An 18907-nucleotide genomic window follows, 5' to 3' on the forward strand; every position below is an offset into this window, starting at 1 on the left:
AGCAGATTGAGTCTGCTCTGATTCCTTTAGTAGATTTTTATTGCATATGTAGCTCAGATTATGATATACTGTATTTGCCGTCGTATAAGATGCACCTCCCCCTATAAGACACCCCATTTTTTTGTACATATTTTTGAGGAAAAAAATTTTATCACTGAATTTATAATTAATTTACAGTATTTTAAATGTAAAGTAATATGTAGGTTTATTTTGAACAAATAACTTACCTAATCTAACTAAAAATAATATATTTTAAGCTTTGTCACACACCACAAGGAAGCAAGAAGAAAGTTATCTAACTCTGAACAGATAAAATTTCCAGAAATGAAGGTAATCAAAAAATGAGTATCTGCGTATAAGACACACCCTGCTTTTCAGACCTATTTTTGAAGGAAAAAGTACATCTTATATGGCAGCAAATACAGTAATCTTAATGTTCCATTTTTTTTGTTTTTCAAATGTGGTGTTTTTTTTTCCTGGAAGCAAAATTCTTCAGTTAATTTCTTATTTTTTTTTTATCAGATTTTAGTGGGCTATGTTGAAGAATGTTTGAAAGGAGGAGATCTCATCGATGACATTGGCTTAAACCCAGACACAGCAGGCGAAAGGGGGTTAAGGCTTCTCTTTGTAAGTACCACTACATGCTTCCAAACATGTGTGATAATTAGAGCTGAACAGTGTGTCAGTTTAAAACAGTCCGTGATGATGATTAAGTATTCCATTGTGCAACTGTACCGTACAGAGTTTTGCTTACAATTATTATTTAGTGATATGGCTTATTAATTGCTACCCAAACAGTAGCATTTTGACACACGGTGTATTAACGATCTGATATTTCTACAAGTAGCTTCTAATTTAGCATAAAATTTCTTCCATTCTTGTTATTATTTTTGTAAATGTTAAGTTAAAATTGATATAATTTTGGTTTTGCAACATTGAAGTCTAAATATGCACTTTCTTGAACCAGCTCCTAAGTGGGAGATATTCCACTTAAGTGTTCTTCATAGCTTATATTTGTTTGTTTATTTTGAACTAGGGCATGTGACCAATTAATCTGTAGTCTATCGGTATCTGCTGATATAGGCATATCGGTGTATTGTTAAATTACGGATTATTTTACCGATCCGATATATCTATAAAAATTTATTATTTAGTGCAAAATTCTGCCATTTTGTTGTTATTTTCGTGGATAATCTCCATGCCCTACATTTAAAAAGAAGTAAATGTCTAATTATGCAAATTCTTTTGCACTGCAGTCACCTGGAAACAAACATTTATAAAGGAGGTCAATGAACCATTCAGTTTCTTCAGTTGGATCGGTAGAATATCGGTTATTGGTAAATTTTATATCTGTACTTGATCGGTATCCCTATTTTGAACAATCAATAAACTGTATTCTCTAACAACAAAAGCAGTTTGCTTTGGAAACTTGTTTCTTACGTTATATCAACACAGGATGGTCTAGATTTATTTTTAAGTTGCGTGGCAAACTTGGAAAAGTCAGGGAATGTCTTTTGCCAAAATGAGTGTAAATCTTGAGAAGCTAAGGAATGAATCAATTTTATGTGTTTCATTTTTCGGATTTGTCATCTAGATACCATGTACATTCTTACTTTGTGTTCTACAAACACAGCTCAGCAGTATTTCACCACAATTGTCAGAGATAAAATTTGGATATTAAAAATGAATTATTTTCTTTCAGGTTTTGTCCTTTGTATTTCCATCACATTTTCTTAACGAAGGCATTCTTTCACATTTGTTATCGTTCCTATCTATGGATGAAGAAATGGTGGCTCCACTGGTCCTGTCTGTGTTAACATTTGTAGGAAAGTACAAACCCATTGGTAAGTTGTATTTTATTTAGTGGTAGATAGGTAAATAAAGCATTGTTTACACCAAAGAAAGAACTGTTGATGAATGTTAAATTTTGCCTTAGATTAAGTGCTTATGTGCATCCCAAATTATGTTCACAATCATTTTTCAGGGTTGCTACGCGACTGTAAAACCTGGAAAACAGGGAAAAGTCAGGGAATTTGGTTGGTCAGGGAAAAGTCATGGAATAGTCAGGGAATTTTGCATATTTTCTGGAATTTACGCGCATTTTGGAGTTGCAGGAGAACCAGTTACAAAATGAACGAACTGTTCATTTCCACTTCCGAATTCGGTTCTTGTGATTCCAGTCCCCTCAAAAGATTCAGTTCAGAAACTTGTTCCTCTCGTCATTATGACTTCTAGTCTGGTACGTTCAAAATTATGGTTCCTTCGCATTTCGATTCTATATTTATTCACTCTCTGATCTAGGTTCTTGGATCCGTTCATTTTGCGACTTGTTCTTGTGAACCTGTTGAAGACCGGAATTTGGAAAGGCGTGAGATTTTTCCTTAGAGAACAAGATACTCAAGACGAAACCTACGCACCAGCCATCCTCAGAATTTCTTGCAGAAAAAATGTTGCTTTAGCTTTGTGCGTGGTGAGGAAATTTTCTTTCTTGAAGAACACACCCGTTCGGAACCCGTTCTCTTTTGATACGTGAAGCGGAGCAGGTTGGTGTTCGGACAGTTCATTGGTTTTGGATCTGCAATAAAGCTTGAAGAGCAGAATTTCACGTAACTGGCTGTGGTAGACGTCACACTGGACGAGTGTGGATGCCGAGTAAAAACAAAGGGACTCACTACTTCGTTCCCCCCGTGAACCCGTTCCGTGAATTTGAGTCCTTTGTTTGCGACCCGTTCAGAAGCAACCTGATCAACTAGTTCATTTGCTCGTTGTTGTAGTTTTTACATTGCAGAGATGTGTCACACCCGAGAAATTAGTGTTTTTATACAGTATCAGTGACGTCATTATTAGAATATGCACGTGTTTTGTGCATGTAGAACGAATTTATTTTTTAAAAACTGGTGCGAAATAGAGGAATTAAACGTACACTGGTCACACATCGTTGTTAGGTTATTAATGTTGGTTTCATGCTGATAGTAATTTTACATATTGTTTGCGTGTAGAATGAAATTATGCTGAAAAGTGGTGAAAATGAGCCCAAGTTCCTTTTGTTTTATTACGATTTCATCATGCTACAAATGCAACTTTTACATGGTTCGATTTCAATTTATGTCTGTTAACACATACTGCAGAGTTTTAGCGATTACTTAAGATTTTGTGAATATATGCTTTTGTGGTAAGGTTAGGAATGTCAGGTTTGGTTGTCTTAGAATTAAAATAAAGACCCTGAATGCACTCTACTAAGGTTCCGATTTATTTCTACATTCATTCCCACTAGTTTACTATACTTACTGTCGCTTGTCAACTGGAGAATACCTTGTCCGTGGGAAGCGTGTATGATAGAGTAAGGTCATTTTGAAGTTTTTTTTTCAACATAAATAACTTTTTTCGAATCCAAATAGTGCTCATTATTTTAAGGAAGGTTCAAATTTCGTGTCACAATGATTGACAAAATTCTATGATAATTAGTCTTCCTGCTAGGAAAATTTGAAAAAAAAATATCATAAAACATTCGGAACTGTTACCTTTTAAAAGACAGATTTCGATATTTTCCGTAATATAAAATTGGTTCCAGCATGTGGAAAACACAAATAATGGAGATATTTGATTCCAAACTATGGCCCGCGTATATATTTTTTTTAGGTGTATGGTTGGTCACCGGCCCCATTCAAGTTCTTTCTGAATTTCCGTAATATGTACTATTTTCAATAAATTAAAAAAATATAATCATTAAATTTATTGCATATTTTCTAAAGGTACATGACGTAATTTTCTGTTGTTTCCCATTTGTATTGATATAGGCTAATTGAGGTTGTATACATGTTACACTGTAAAGCTTTGATATATGCCACATTTTTTTATTGATTTTTTACACCACCTTAATTGTAATGACTTAGTGAAAATGGGGAAGTACAATAGTTATTTATTTTTTCATTGAATAGCATTATATTAATCACTTGGTAAATTTTCAGCTAATAACTGTGTATATTCATATTCATAATAATTAACATGCCTGCATATTTAATTGAAAAACATGAGGTTCAAAAGCAAAAATCATAACAACACACATGTCTGGAAAAATTTTATTTCTGGTCTGGAAAACCTGGAAAAGTCAGGGAATTTCATATTCAAAAAATCGTAGCTACCCTGTTTTTTGTATTTTTTACAGAGGAAACTTGCCAACTGACAGATGATAAGTATCAAAGTTGCCACCTGGTTGACATTGAGATTTTTTTAAAATTAAAGATGACACACACTGCATTTTAATTTGAAACTTCAGTTAGATAAGTTTAAAAATAAAGTTGACATGAACATAAAAATTAGAGCTATTCATGCCAGCTAGAAAAATTGCTGTAGCTGGATATTGCATATAATTTTTCTCACAACTACAAGCTAACATTCTACCTACACATGTGCTTCACATGCAAGAATGACAACAAAGCATTAGTAACTAACTAGTTTAGCACAGTGACAATGAGTACATATCAATGCATGAAGAATGCGCAACCTACAGATATGTGGAATTTGTCTTATTTATTTGAGCATAACACTTTATATAAGTTTTATTTACATTGGAATACTTAATAATATTTCCATTGAAAAAAATACAAATGATGCATGTTTGTATTTTAACCTCCAAGAAGTAGTAGTGTTACAGGTAATATAAAATGTTATATGACCATCTTATTTTCGCTGTTATTCTGCTTGCCAATTGAGTGTAGATCACTTTTCTTACATAGATTTTTACTCTGCACTATACACTATGCAATTTCATTTTCGGTTTAAAAAACAGTCAAAATTAGTAATTTAATTTAGTAATTTAGTTGAACATACAAACTGTGTTAAATACCTCTTGCTAAGAAGGGAGTTTGAAATGCATTCTTTAATCTTACAAAAATGCCATCACCTGATTGAATTTGCCTCCAAAAGATGTATTTTGCACGTTTTTCCTACACATTGCTTCTTGTATGTTGTAGATTTGTAATTGATACATCATGATTTGTCTCGATGACAAGTAAGGTGCAGGGTCATTCCATGTCAAATCAACCAATTTTTAAAAAAATGGTTTCATGACCATTTTAGAAAAAATCATACGTTTGTACATGTTTCTAGATATATGTTTCTAGATATCAAAACCAATGTTAAAAAAAAAATTATTGTCTTTAGTTTTCCTGGGGCAGCCATTTTTCCAACATGGCTCATGGCTTTTTTTTTGCTCATGTAGCAGTATACAGAAACCTTAATATCTCAAAAACCATTAAAGCTAGAGACCTGAAACAAAATTCATTTTATAGCTAATGAAGTATACTTCCTATGATATTCATGTATGTTTTGCTTGAAATTGCATCGTAAGTACGAAAATTATGGTGGAAAATGGAGTAACAATAGTTAAAAAATTGTATTTTTAAGCCCAATTTTTTTAATGAAGGGGTTTAGTCTAAGGCTTAATTTTTTTTAATGTGTAGGCCTACCTGCAGGGTGTCTGTAAATAAAATATTAGTGCTTAGAAATGCACCCCTTTTTTACAGCATGGGCTCAAACATGGCTGTTCATTGAATTTTGACAGTTTTCGGGGTTAAATATCTCAGATTGGTCCCCTTTAAAAATTCTGAAATTTGGCACATAGGAAGCCCTTCATGAACCCAACTCACAGTAAAAAATCTCAACTTTTAGATTCAACTCGTTTTGCTCAATATGAGGTAACATATGTCACCTAATTTCTGAAGTTGCAAAGTAAGGTTAAACTACATCCCATACATAGAATAACGAAGTCTTTTCTTTTTCTTTTTTAAATTTGAGTTAAATGAAGCCTCAGAAAATATAGTAACATCAGGTTTTAATACTTGACTTACCAGAAATTGAAATTACAAGGTATGACAATTTAAAATCTGCAAAATTTCATTGTTAAAGGTTTGATTTATTACGTACCCACGACCAGTTGGTATTGTATTGAACGGCTGAACCCAATGATAAACATAGGGAGGAACAGTTGGCGAAAACAACGATAGATGGCAGCGCAAGTGGAAAAATGGAAAGTAAATTCCTAATGAACTAGGAGGAACCAGAAAGTGATTAAAATTAACAAATAAGAGATAATGAGTAAAGAGTAAATTATTGTAAATATACAATAAGAAACATAAGGAAGCTCAATGATCGACATAATCCTCATACGCTGTACATTTAGGAAATTAAGGAAGTCAAGCTGCCGATTTAAATCTGCGTCTTTTCTGTCTGGCAAGAAGGAAACTTCTCGTTAGATTTTTTGGTTGTTCCCCTTGGTGGCGCTAAATCAATATTTGTACCCCAAAGCACTACTGCTGCACTATTTGCATTAGTTGCACTGGACCAAAGGCAGCGCCGGTATAACCACGATTCTTGGTTGTCCCTTTGGTTGTTATGTTGGTGGCGCTATATCAATATTTGTCGCCCCCAAGTACACTGAATATTGAGTTATATTTGAGCTTCATGCCAAAGTAGGAGAAATTAATCCTTTCATAAGAAGAAATAAGAATAAGTTAATCTGTCTTCAAAAAAAGAGGAAAGAAGTTAATCTTTCCTAGGAGAAAGAAGAAGTAGTTAATTCTTTCCTAGAAGAAAGAAGAAGTTAATCTGTCTTCATAAGAGAAGGGAAGAAGTGGTTAACCTTTCTATAGAAGAATAGAAGAAGTTAATATTTCCTAGCATAAAGAAGAAGTAGTTAATTCTTTCATAAGAAGACAGAAGAATAAGTTAATCTGTCTTCATAAAAAAGGAAAGAAGTAGTTAAACTTTCCATAGAAGAATAGAAGAAGTTAACCTTTCCACAGAAGAAAGGGGAAGAAGAAGTTAATCCTTTCCTAGAAGAAAGAAGAAGAAGTTAACCTTTTCATAGAAGATTATTTCCACGGAAGAATGGGGAAGAAGTAGTTAATCCTTTCCTACAAGAAAGAAGAAGAAGAAGTTAACCTTTCCATAGAAGAAGAAGAAGAAGAAGTCACCTTTCCATAGAAGAAGAAAATTTCTGTATAAAATGTTAATGCATATAATCGCTGTATCGCAGAAGTTTCAGAATATATATTTCCTTTATTTATATCCATTGGCATATATCACTGCTGTTTGATTCTCATTCCAAAGAAAAGAACCCATAACCGTAGAGATTAGCTGTGGTATATAGAAGTTGTGCTCCTAAAGTGTGACATACACAAACAGAGGTATGTAACTGAAAATTAGCCTAATTAAATTTTCAATTCATATGTAGTTAGATCAACACCAAAAGCAGAAGTCTTTGGATCAGCAAGTAGCTAGTTTTATATTCGCAACAAATACTGCTTTTCGTAGTGTTGAACATCACAACTTTGCCCAGGTTACACCCCTCCAAACAGAAAAGAAATTAGTGGGTCTTTATTGGAAACTATTTATGAAGAAGAAAAGGAAACTTGCTCCCTTATTTTGAAAAATCCAAGTGTATGACTTGGATTTGATGGTTTCTCAAATGCCCACAATGAACCAATAATATGCTTTGTAGTTACCACCAAAGAAGAGGATGTTTATTTAGTGAACACAATTGACACATCTGTTGATGCTAAATGCTGATTATTTATTTATTTATTTATTTATTTACTTACTTACTCAGAGTTTCAGATACAGTCTTATTTGGCCATTTCACACTGAAACAACATAAAGTAGAAACAAAGATAACAAAAGATAAAAACAATAACAAGATGGGATAGTAAGTTCTTGGTCAGTAATGTACAAAAATTACTTTCTGGAAGGAAAATATCTACATTCAGGGGAAGTTTGTTGTAGTTTTCTGGCAGCCTGTAAAACAAGGAGCATTGTAGAAGGGATAGCCTAGTGGTTGAGTTGTGGAAGAGTTGCAGGTTGCGTGTTTGCTTTTTTGGGTACCTTAAGTGTAAATTCACTGATTAGGTGATCAGTTCTAATTTTGCCATTATTTTGTATAAAAATTTCATGTCAGCTAGATCACGATGAAAGGATGAAGAGTGAATATTCAGACCAGGCATGGTGTCTGATTTGGATACAGGTATTCTATGGTGAACAATGGCAAGAAAGAAACTGAGAACAGAATCTATTCTGGTAAGATTGATTTTTGAGGCCATTGCCCAAATAGGGGAGCAGTATTCAAGGATGGGCGAAATGAAAGATTTAAAGAATAAGGCAAGAGATGATGGGTTTTGAATTTCACTAAATCTGCATAGAAGACAAGAAGGCGCATGGCTTTTTTAGTGGTAGCTATAATATGCAGTGGTGTGCCCAAGGGTGGTTGGTGGGGGTTATAACCCTCCCCCCCCTTTGGCCCAGTATTCTTAAAAAAAGAGCATCAAAGGTAGGAAAAAATAACAACTGACTACCAAGAAAAAGTATACAAAACCCCTCCCTTTCGAAAATCCTGGGCACGCCACTGATAATATGATAATTAAAAGTGAGTTTTTCATTCATGATAAAACCTAGGTCCTTTTGAGTGGAAACTTTTTGGATTGGATTGTTTTCAATAGCATAGGAAAGTGCATTTCTGAGGGTTTAATTCTAGATTCCACTGACGACACCACTTAACAAGTTCTGTGATTATCTGGCAGAAGTGGCTCTTAACAGCATTAAAAATGTGAGGAAGACTTAAAGTTCAAGGTTCGTTCTGTTGTAACAGATAATGCTGCCAAAGTTGAAAAAATTATGAAGATTTGGATGTCATCACTTATGGTTGCTCAGCACACGTACTAAATCTGCTAGCAAATGACTTTCAGTTTCCAAATGTGAAACATCATGTGCTAAATGTAATAAAGTACTCCAGAACCAACCATTTTGCTAATGCATGTTACAGAATATCAGGTTCCTCAAGACTTGTTCTCCCAAGTGAAGTGCGCTGGAATACCATGGTACATTGCTTGGAGTCATATCTTAAAGGCTGGACAACTTTGTTAAAAATTTGCAAAGAAAATCGTATAACTACTTTAACTACTGATAAAACGGTGCAAACACAAGTTTCCAATTTTGTATTAAAGCGAATGTAGAGAAAGAACATGCTTAATCACTTTAAAGCCTATTGCCACTGCCCTTGACGAAGTACAGAAAAACAACTGCACCATCTCTGAGTGAGTACGTGTCTGGAAGAAACTTCAAATGGAAATTGGAGTTACAAATGAAAAACTCATGAAACAAAAATTCAAAAACAGATATAATATGTCTCTAACACCAGCCCGTTTTTTTAGCTTACATTCTGGATCCAAAAGAAAGGACTTCATCACTTGATTTAACTGAAGAAGAAAGGAAAGCAGCATTTGATTTTGTAAAGTCGAAGTATTCATCAAGTTTAGTTCTTCGTTAATTGTAAAGTTTCAGTCAAAAATCTCACCTTTTCAAGAGTTACTTTTTCAGAATGAACTCACATCACAGGTTACACCCTACGAATTGTGGAAAAGTCAAAAGAATGACATTGATAAATTTAATGACAAAGTTTTTCCCATTATTGAACAGTTGTTTACAGCACAGGTTTCTTCAGCAAGTGTTGAAGAAACCTTCTCATCATTTGGACTTGTGCATTCAAAATTGCGCAATCGATTAGGTGCAGAGAAAGCATCTAAACTTGTGTTTCTGTTTAAAGTTTTTAATAGTGATGTAAAAATATAAACTAGAAGTAAGCAGACAGGAAAAACAAAAATATTTTCAACAAGACAAATGGTGTTTATAGTTCATTAATTTTTATGTTCAAATCAATAATGAACCTGTAGGTACAGAATGTTAGTACATTTTGAACTCAGCTTAAAGTTTTAGTTAACTAGTTTGAGTTTTGTACAGTAATATATGTTACTAACTTTTTTGTTCTTTTCTTGTAATATTAAAGAGACATTTCTATATGAAATCTCTACATTGTAGTTCTCAAAATAATATATTTTGTGTATCATTTTGTCAGTAAATTAGAATTTTGAGCAAGATGCATGTTCTGTAATCAAGAAAAACTTAGAATTTACCTCACAACTAGTCTAAATTAACTGTAACCAAATATTTTAAATTATACTTGGTTTAATAAAAAAAAACTGGTTTAAACAAAAAAAAACTGGTTTTATGTTGTTTTTTTTAAAAAAAATTTCAAACCCTGGCGACTGTACATATTTACCTTCAACTTCAGAAAACAATTTTTATTGTAATAGTAATTTTTCTTGTTTCTTTTGTAGGTGAAGCGTTCCCCGAAATAGGAAGGCTGCTGATACCCATTTGCCAGAAGTTTTCAGTTGAAGGAACACCAAAGCAGGCTAAACAGTCAATCCGCTGTCTTTATGTAAATACAACCCAAAATCAGGATACAGTGTTCACAGAAATTTTAGAGGTATGCCATCATTTTCATTAAGGAAGAATTATCACATGCATGGAGGGAATGGGGAGGATAGATGGACCAATATGAAATTATTGTGATAATGATAAAGTACTGCCACAGATATCAGATATTCTGCTGATCCGATATCAAATGAGAAACCTTCCTCAAATAACCCCAGTAACTCATTTACGTTTAGTGTCTGTTACAATCAGGTGGCTGCAATATGCTTTGCCTTAGAAAAATAAATTTATGTTTAGGCATTCACTTAAAAAAAAACAGTGCATGAATGACACTTATATTTTCTCAAAAATAGTTAGGATGGGACCGATTAATTGGTTCTCTATTGGTTTTGGCCAATATAGGCATGTCAGTGTATTGGTTTATCGGTAAAATTACCGATTATTTTACGGATCCAATATATCGATGAATATCATATAATGTAGTGCAAAATTCTGCCATTTTGTTGTAATTTTTCTGGATAACCTCCACGCCCTACTTTCTATGAAAGTAAATGTCTAAATATTCAATTTCATTGTTTGCACTGCCTTCATCTTGAAACACACATTTATTAAGGAGATCAATGAACATTTCGGGTTCTTCAAGGACCATTTCTAATTTTATATCGGATCGATATTGGTACTTTATAGTTATCGGCCAAAATTTCATATTTCCCTAAAAAAAAAAGTAACAAAATTTTGCACAAAGTTACAGGTTATTTATAGAAATATAAAATTAATGCTATTTTTATTGATACACAGGTATGCTTATATTGGCTAGTACCAAGGAGTACATATAAGTCTGTCCCATCACTTATACATAGAGTTTTCCAGGAGTGCTAGCAGATGTTGGGGAAGAAACACAGAGAAAACTGGGAATGCCTTTTTTTTAGCATATAGTATGGTTGATTACAATTAATATCAAACAAATGCCATCATGCCACCTTTTGTCTGGTTTTCTGATGGCATTTTCACGTAATTGCAGCTTTAGTCTCCAATGACATGTCAAATGTTTTCTTTTAGCTTGTTGGTGGCTGTCAGATTGTTGGTGTAAGCCTTACCGCAAAGAAAATAATGCAACAACATCAGGTTGCAAGATTTTGTGGCCAGTTTGATGTCACCAACTTGAACTGAATTCTGCCCCAGAACTTCAATTTGCAACAAAGTCGTCATTTTGTTGGTCATGTATGGCATTTACCTCAGCCTTGTTGAAACTCTATGTTGTACAGAAGGTTGTTCGTTTTATATCCGACCATTTTTGATGGGTACTCACCTTAAGAGAGACCGCGCCGCCACCACTGATCATGTTCTATTGGACCCCCAGCATTGTGGACTATCGCCCGTCATCGCAGTTTCCATTGCAGCAAGCTCCGGCGCAGGACAGGCATGGGAATTCTGTCCCACTCCTCCCTGCAAGCATTCCATAGACCATCCAGGGTGCGTGGGCGGTGATGTTGAAGACCTCGTTTCAACAGTCCAAATGTGCAAAAATCCATTGGACTGGCATCTGGGCTTTTCACAGGAATGTCTTCAAACGGAATGAAATGAATTCCTAATTCCTCTCCCATTTCCTGATAAAAACGTAGTGATGTTCTGGTGGTATGACTCGAAGCGTTGTCCATATGGATCATCACCTGGTTCAGTCCATTCCATACAAGTGTGGGATGTCTCTCCGATAGATAGGTGTCAGAATGGAGTCTTGGAAGTATCTGGCATTCACCTTCACGTTTTTGTCCACCTTGCATATCATCAACTTACCCTCATATCCGAATCCCGTCACAACCATAAAGCCACGAGGGAAACTTTCCTTGCACTGACGAACAAAGTTGCTGCGCCCCTTGCCTTCAATATCACGGTATGTGATCGCCCGAATGTGACCACCAGCAGTGAGATGGACATATGATTCATCCATTGTGACAACTTTCTTCCATTTGGAACCCGCCAGGTACTTTTCATACAGTTTCGTGCAGTTCGGCAATGTGACGCAGTATAAGGTGGTGTACATGGCCCTTCCGCACACACTTCAACCTGAGGTGCTTGCAAATTGTTTTGTTCACAGTTGACGGTGCGAGGTGAAATCTGTGGGCCATATCACGTTGAGTTGGGGTATTTTCTTGGCACGCCAATCGACGGATCCCCCTTAGTACTACGGGTGACACTTTGCTTGCAGCCCTTCTCCTAGTGGTTTTCGTGGGTGAATGTTTCGCAAGGAGAGCCTGTTGTGTGTAACGGGCCATAATAGCTTTCGCAGTATTCACCCCGAGTGTTAACCCATTCTCCCGACATTGTTTAACAATGTGTACGTATGAAAACTTAGCATGGAAAAGGGCCATTACGTAACCCTCCCAATACCGGTTGATTTTCGGCACCATTTGATAACATTCACTACCAACACTCACGCACCTACAAGGTCAGACACAACACTGCTCCTGCCAGCAGACCCATAGTTCCAGCATGATACGCCAGGTGGCAGCACCGAATCGACAATGGTCGGATATAAAGCGAACAACCTCTGTACATCCGTATCACTCAACGGTTGCCACAAAAAAGTACAGATTATCTTGTGGTAGAGTTCATTGTTCACTCTAAGCATTTGTCTAACAATCTTGCATCTTCAGCCAAATTTTCACGAACAGGGCCAGTGTTTGTTGTTGTCTCATAGTATGTTAACAATTTTCCCATGTATATATATTATGTAGATTCCATTAACTGAGTTTGTTGTACATCTTGCACAAACTTTGGTGTTGCCAGATCTGAAGAGAAGACTATAGTTGATTCACATTGATGTTCTACTTCGGATAGAATGTCTGGTGTGGGTGTTGGGTGGGGGGGAGCCCTTCCTCTTTTTTTTGTGTGTGCAAAGAGGATATAAGTTCTTGTACAATATCGTATCAGAAACCTTTGAAAAAGTAGGACTTTTGAGTATATGTTATTGTTTCCTGTATTTTTAATATCTAAACATGGGAACATGTTCTGTTTAACTTGTGGTGAGAGAAATTTTAGTGATTCTTGTCAGCTTTTACATATTTATTTGTTTCTACATGCTGGGCATAAATTAATACATAAAAAGACATGTACATACATGTGCATATGTATGAAGAAATTTAATATGTACTTTCTCTTTTCCAGAAATTGAAAGAAAATATGGTTATTGCATCACCTCATTACCGGACAGCGATTGTTTCTCTTGGACACATAGCATATAATCTTCCTGAAAAGTTCCCTATACAGATTAAAAATATAGTTTCTAGAAAGGTAAGCAGGTTAATTTGATAGCTAATGAAATGGAATATTCCTACTTCCATGAGACAAACATTAAATTGTTCAGTATGTGATATTGAAGGATGAGAAGTACATTTTTCTACCACATTTTGCCATGATATAATGAAGACTTAAACACACATGAGATTTTGCAGTTTATTTGCTAATGAAACACTTTTCTCGATTTGTAATATCTTGGAACTTACATCAACTTTTGAAACGTTTATTAATTCTGTAACAAAATGTCAGATGAAAAAGTAGACTTCTGTATAATCATTGTATTTCACAGAGGGGTGGCTATGAGTATACCTATTGGGAAGGAAATATTTATTTTATCTAATTAGTGTAAAGTTTCCAAATTATATGTCATTTCATGTACCAAAATGTAATCTGTTTTTGTACTGAAGTTTTTATTTACCACAAATATGAGGCTTCACTAATAATTTGTAACTCCACAACAACTTTTTTTTCCAGTGCTTTTTAAAAAAGCATAGAATTCATTAATTTTCAAATTCTGAAAAACTAGATCTGATTAGAATTCCTCTTGGAGTATTTAGAAGTATCTTTGTGAATTGCATATGTGTGAGCCTTATATTATATACAGCGTGTCCGTAAAGTCATGGTGCACTTTTGACCGGTCACACGAAAGCAACAAAACAAGATAGAAATGTGATATCTTCACCAAATAAATGGAAAACTCTCCAAGTTTCTTACCTATTCAGTGCAGTTCAATGTGGCCTCCATTTGTTGGCCGACACACATCTAAACGATACTCAAGTTCTTCCCACACACGGTTAAGGACGTCTGGTGTAACAGAGTAAATAAGGTCTGTGATTCTCTGTTTTAAATGATTAATGTCCTTGATATTTTCACTGTACACATGTTGCTTCACATAACCCCACAAGTAAAAGTCTAAGGGCGTCAGATCTAGGGATCGTGGTGGCTATGGCTGGACAGAACCCCTGCCTATCCACAGCGGGGGGGGGGGGGGGGATGTTGTATCCAGAAACTCAGAATGTTGGCGTAGTGTGGAGGCGCACCGTCATGTTGAAAGATGAAACCTGGAAATTGTGGCACTGCATACATTTCCAACATGTCAAGGTAGTTGTTTGCCATCACAGTCTGCTTCGCAAAGAAAAATGGGCCTATCACTTTATCATACATCAGGCCACACCACACTTTCACTTTTGGGGTGTTACGTTCGTACTCAACGTAGGCACGAGGATTTTCAGCAGCCCATATTCGAACATGTCCACAGACATGGAATGTTGCCTCATCGCTAAACACAATCTTCTGCAGAAATTGTTCATCATTGTCGATCTTATGAAGCATATCTGTAGCAAACGCGAATTGTGTGGGTCTATCTGCCGGTTTGATAGCGTGCAACAGCTGCAATTTGTAACCCAAAGAACGCAGACGTTTCTTTAACATCTTATGAACTGTAGTCTTGCTTAGGTGTAATTGTCGAGCACACGCACGCGCAGGTTTTTTAGAGCTCCTTAGGTAGCTCTCCCGTATAGCCTCTACAGACTCGTCACTTAACGATGGCCTACCAGAACGGGGTTTGTCCAACAAACTGCCGGTATCCTTCAACTGCTTATCCCCCTGATTAATGTTATTCCTATGTGGTGGCGCTTCGTTGTACACGCGATGATATTCACGTTGCACTTTGCTCACGGATTCGAACTTCGCAAGCCACAGAACACACTGGACTTTCCTCTGTACCGTCCACATCTCGACTGGCGTGGGCGAGGGCTGATCCGCTGCTGCGCAGTTCGTGGTGTTGCGTCATCACCTGTGTGCGCACACATTTGCACATCATAGTATGGAAACTTGGAGAGTTTTCCTTTTATTTGGTGAAGATTTCACATTTCTATCTTGTTTTGTTGCTTTCCTGTGACCGGTCAAAAGTGCACCATGACTTTACGGACATGCTGTATATCTGAGTAACAAATCTAATTTCTCAGAATTACAAATATCAGTGCACTTCTTCCAAAATACTTACATTTGAGAAAAAGCGCCGTGATGAACCAGTTCCATGGGTCTGATGGGCCCTCAAAAATGATTAAAGAAGTTAATAAGATTTGTCCATTTAAAAAAAATTCAGGTGAGAAATGATTTAACTGTTTCATTATGATTTATGGTCATCAAAATTAGGCAATTCATGGTGAATAACTGTTTCACTTCAGTCAAGACTCTTCTGAGCTATTGATACTCTCAAAGTATCATCATCAAGGTTACAAGTAAGCTGAGAGGGAGCAGTTCAGTTGCTGTCCAGAATGAATTGTCACCGGTATGCAGGTTGCAGATGTATTAAAGGGCCATTTTGCCTTTTTTTTAGGTTGTAAAGGATCTATTAATGAAAGATTGTGGAGACAGGGGAAACAACTTCTGTGATGATGAATGGTGCCCAGAAGATGAGCTACCAGAAGATACCAGGTGCAAGGTAGGTGGTTTTCTTTTTTCTACCAGGGCTGTTTTAGGATGCCTACCAGTCTGGAAATCGTGGAAAAGTTAGGTAATTTACTTTTACTGGAAAAGCCATGGGAATGTCAGGGAAATTTACTTTGTTTCTGGAAAAGTCAATATTTTTGTAGTAAATGTCATGCAGTAAAAGTTTTTTTTTATTTTGAACAAAGAAATAAAAAAAAGTAAAATAAAAAAAAGTAAAGTGCTCCCCTGTGCATAGCACCACGCCATGAAGGCATATAGGGGGTGTGGGGGTAACGCCACAAAAAAAGCGCTTTAAAATAAAAGCCAAGAGAGAAATTTTAAATATTTGGGGCAAACTTACTTCAGTTTGATACACTGAATATTACGTATATTAGAGTATAAATTTTACATTAAATACTCTAGTAAAAGAGGTTATATTTTAAACTATTGTCATGTAGAATCTACAATAAATTCCTATTAGTATTTACCACTTCCTTCTTACAATTTGTGTTGCAAGTAGATAGTTATCATGAGTAATATATCAATAAATTTTAGAATAATTATTTATTATTTACCCTGTAATTGTTATGAATTTTTAGAGAAAAGAATTATTTAAGTAAGTCTTGAAGCTTACCTGGCGACGAATGATGAAAAGATTCTCTCAGGCTATTGGCCAGCTACCAACTCACCTGGTCGATAGCCCAAGAGAATCTTTTCAACATAGAATTTTTTGTCAATCATTAGTCAATACATTTCAGCTATTACATAGAAAGTTACCCCTGATACTTAACTTGTTTCCATTCCCCTGCCCAACCACCTGTCAATTATTGTTTGATTTCTCTTCACATTATTACCTTTACAGGTGAAGATAAATGTGATAAATGTAAAATTAAGGTTCCCCTATACACGGTGAAAATCCCCACCACCACCACACACAAGACCAAAGTAACACTGCTTTCTAAAATAAACTTTTGGTATTTGCTGATTTCAGAGTAGATTACGAAGTATTTTGATGTAGATAAAAATTACTGTAATGTTTTATTTTCATTAAATCCACTGCAAATATTGCCCACATATGTAAGGGAAAAGAGTTAAAATATAATTATACTTATTTTGCAGTTGGAGGGAATGAAGATGATGGCACGCTGGTTGCTTGGCCTTAAGACTGATGTGATCTCTGCCCAGAAAACATTCCGTATGCTAAATGCCTTCATTGTACATAGAGGAGATCTTTTAGATGAAGGAAAGCTTGGGTAAATATAATTAGTATGATTTATCATGTTACGTTCAGAAGCAATGACGAAGACAACTATCACCATTGTATGAAATATGTTGTCTGGTGAAGTGACACGAAATGTGAAATAACACATTCTAATGTTAATTTTTAATGTTTCTGAAAGGTGTGAGGTGCATTTTCCTACCCTGTTTTGTCACGAAATGATGTGAAATGAACTGCAAAATGCCAAATAAACTCTTAAAAACTAAATTTAAGTTGATTTACCGATTCTGCACTTTCTGAAGTTTGAATTATCCTTAGTTATGCAATTCATGGGAAATTGATTAATTCTGCTGTAAATATTTGAGAAACAAGATTGGACCCCCTTTATACAGGAATAAACTTAATACTCTGGTAACTTCATAAATGTTCTATTAGAAGGGTCATGTTTATTTTGTAATAAATGCAATGTTTAAATCAAATTTTGGATTATGTTCGCAATTTTATAACCAAAGTGTTATTTTATATACCGCTTTTGATCAGTTTTTTTCACCGCTCTAACATCGAAATTTTATTTTATTTACCACTTTTGAACCTCAAATTGACTGTTTTGTACCGAAATTTTGCTTTTTTATTTACCAAAAATATGTGCCTCTAGTAATCACATGGGATCCTACTTTTCTGGAATACTAGAAAAGTTTGCGAAATTGTTGTATGACTGAGAAAGTTGTGGAGAAGTGAGGGTATTTCATATGTATATTCAGAAACTGAAACAGGCAGGGGAGATTAAATACAATTGTTGTTCATGTTAAGATACGATTGTTCACATAACTTGTGGAAGTGTTTTTTGAGCATGTTTTTTTTTAAAAATATCTGCAAAAATCTAAATATTCCAATTTGAGGAATATGTTTTTTGTAGAGCTGAGCCGATACCATTTTGAATGCCGATGCTGATACTCTTACTGATACCGATACTTGAAAATCGCAATAATTAAAATTTGTTCAAAATATTGATCAATATTGGTGTGTAAATATTCTTTGCCAATTATATGCATCAATTTACCAAGAAATTTGCTGTAGCATATTCAAGGATTACATCAGAATATTAAAATAGATATGTAATTGCAAAATATATTTTTTTCGTGCAAAATTATTGCAAAAAATAAAGTGAGTGAATTTTGCATAATTTCCAGAATAATTGGAACCTGCGAAAGTGGTGCGCAACATTTTGGCAGACCCCGTGAAAGACCAATATGCCGGAAAAGTATTGCCTGGTATCGGTAGATGAATTCCAACCAATACTTTCCGATACTGATACCACTGGTATCATCTGATACCAATACATCGGTATCGGCTTGTGAAAACTTTGATTTTGAATAATATCCTGGATAATTAGACTCCTTGAAAGTGTTGAGTGGCATTTTGTCGGATCCTGCAAAAGACCAAAAGGCCAGACGTTTCAGGTAGTATTGGTAAATAAAATTCAACTGATTAGTTTTCCATTCCAATACATTGACATCTGTATAGGCTCAGCCCTGTTTTGTGTTCAATAAGAAAGTGTGCCATGACTAGCGTTGAAATGATGGATTCCAGACACTATTTTAAATTAAATCCCAATTTTACAATGCTTATCTGTAATTAAGTTAATTGAGTAATTTTGACCCTTTAACTAGTTTTTACCTCTGGATGTTTTTA

The 18907-nt window shown here is 35.2% G+C and overlaps 1 protein-coding gene across 8 annotated transcripts in view; it reads left to right on the top strand.

Annotated features, from left to right (window-relative positions):
• pds5 (cohesin associated factor B pds5) overlaps nucleotides 1–18907 on the top strand; it is a 179246-nt gene that overhangs the window by 60924 nt on the left and 99415 nt on the right. For all 8 annotated transcript variants that reach the window (XM_083126502.1, XM_083126506.1, XM_083126505.1 and 5 more), the window contains exons 12-17: nucleotides 523–627; nucleotides 1703–1844; nucleotides 10167–10318; nucleotides 13432–13557; nucleotides 15905–16009; nucleotides 17116–17249. In XM_083126502.1, the coding sequence (XP_082982628.1) occupies nucleotides 523–627; nucleotides 1703–1844; nucleotides 10167–10318; nucleotides 13432–13557; nucleotides 15905–16009; nucleotides 17116–17249 (764 nt within the window). The remainder of the gene's footprint in view (nucleotides 1–522; nucleotides 628–1702; nucleotides 1845–10166; nucleotides 10319–13431; nucleotides 13558–15904; nucleotides 16010–17115; nucleotides 17250–18907) is intronic.

The sequence above is a fragment of the Lepisma saccharinum genome, chromosome 8 (assembly GCF_977018435.1).
Source record: "Lepisma saccharinum chromosome 8, izLepSacc3.1, whole genome shotgun sequence".
NCBI lineage: Eukaryota > Metazoa > Arthropoda > Insecta > Zygentoma > Lepismatidae > Lepisma > Lepisma saccharinum.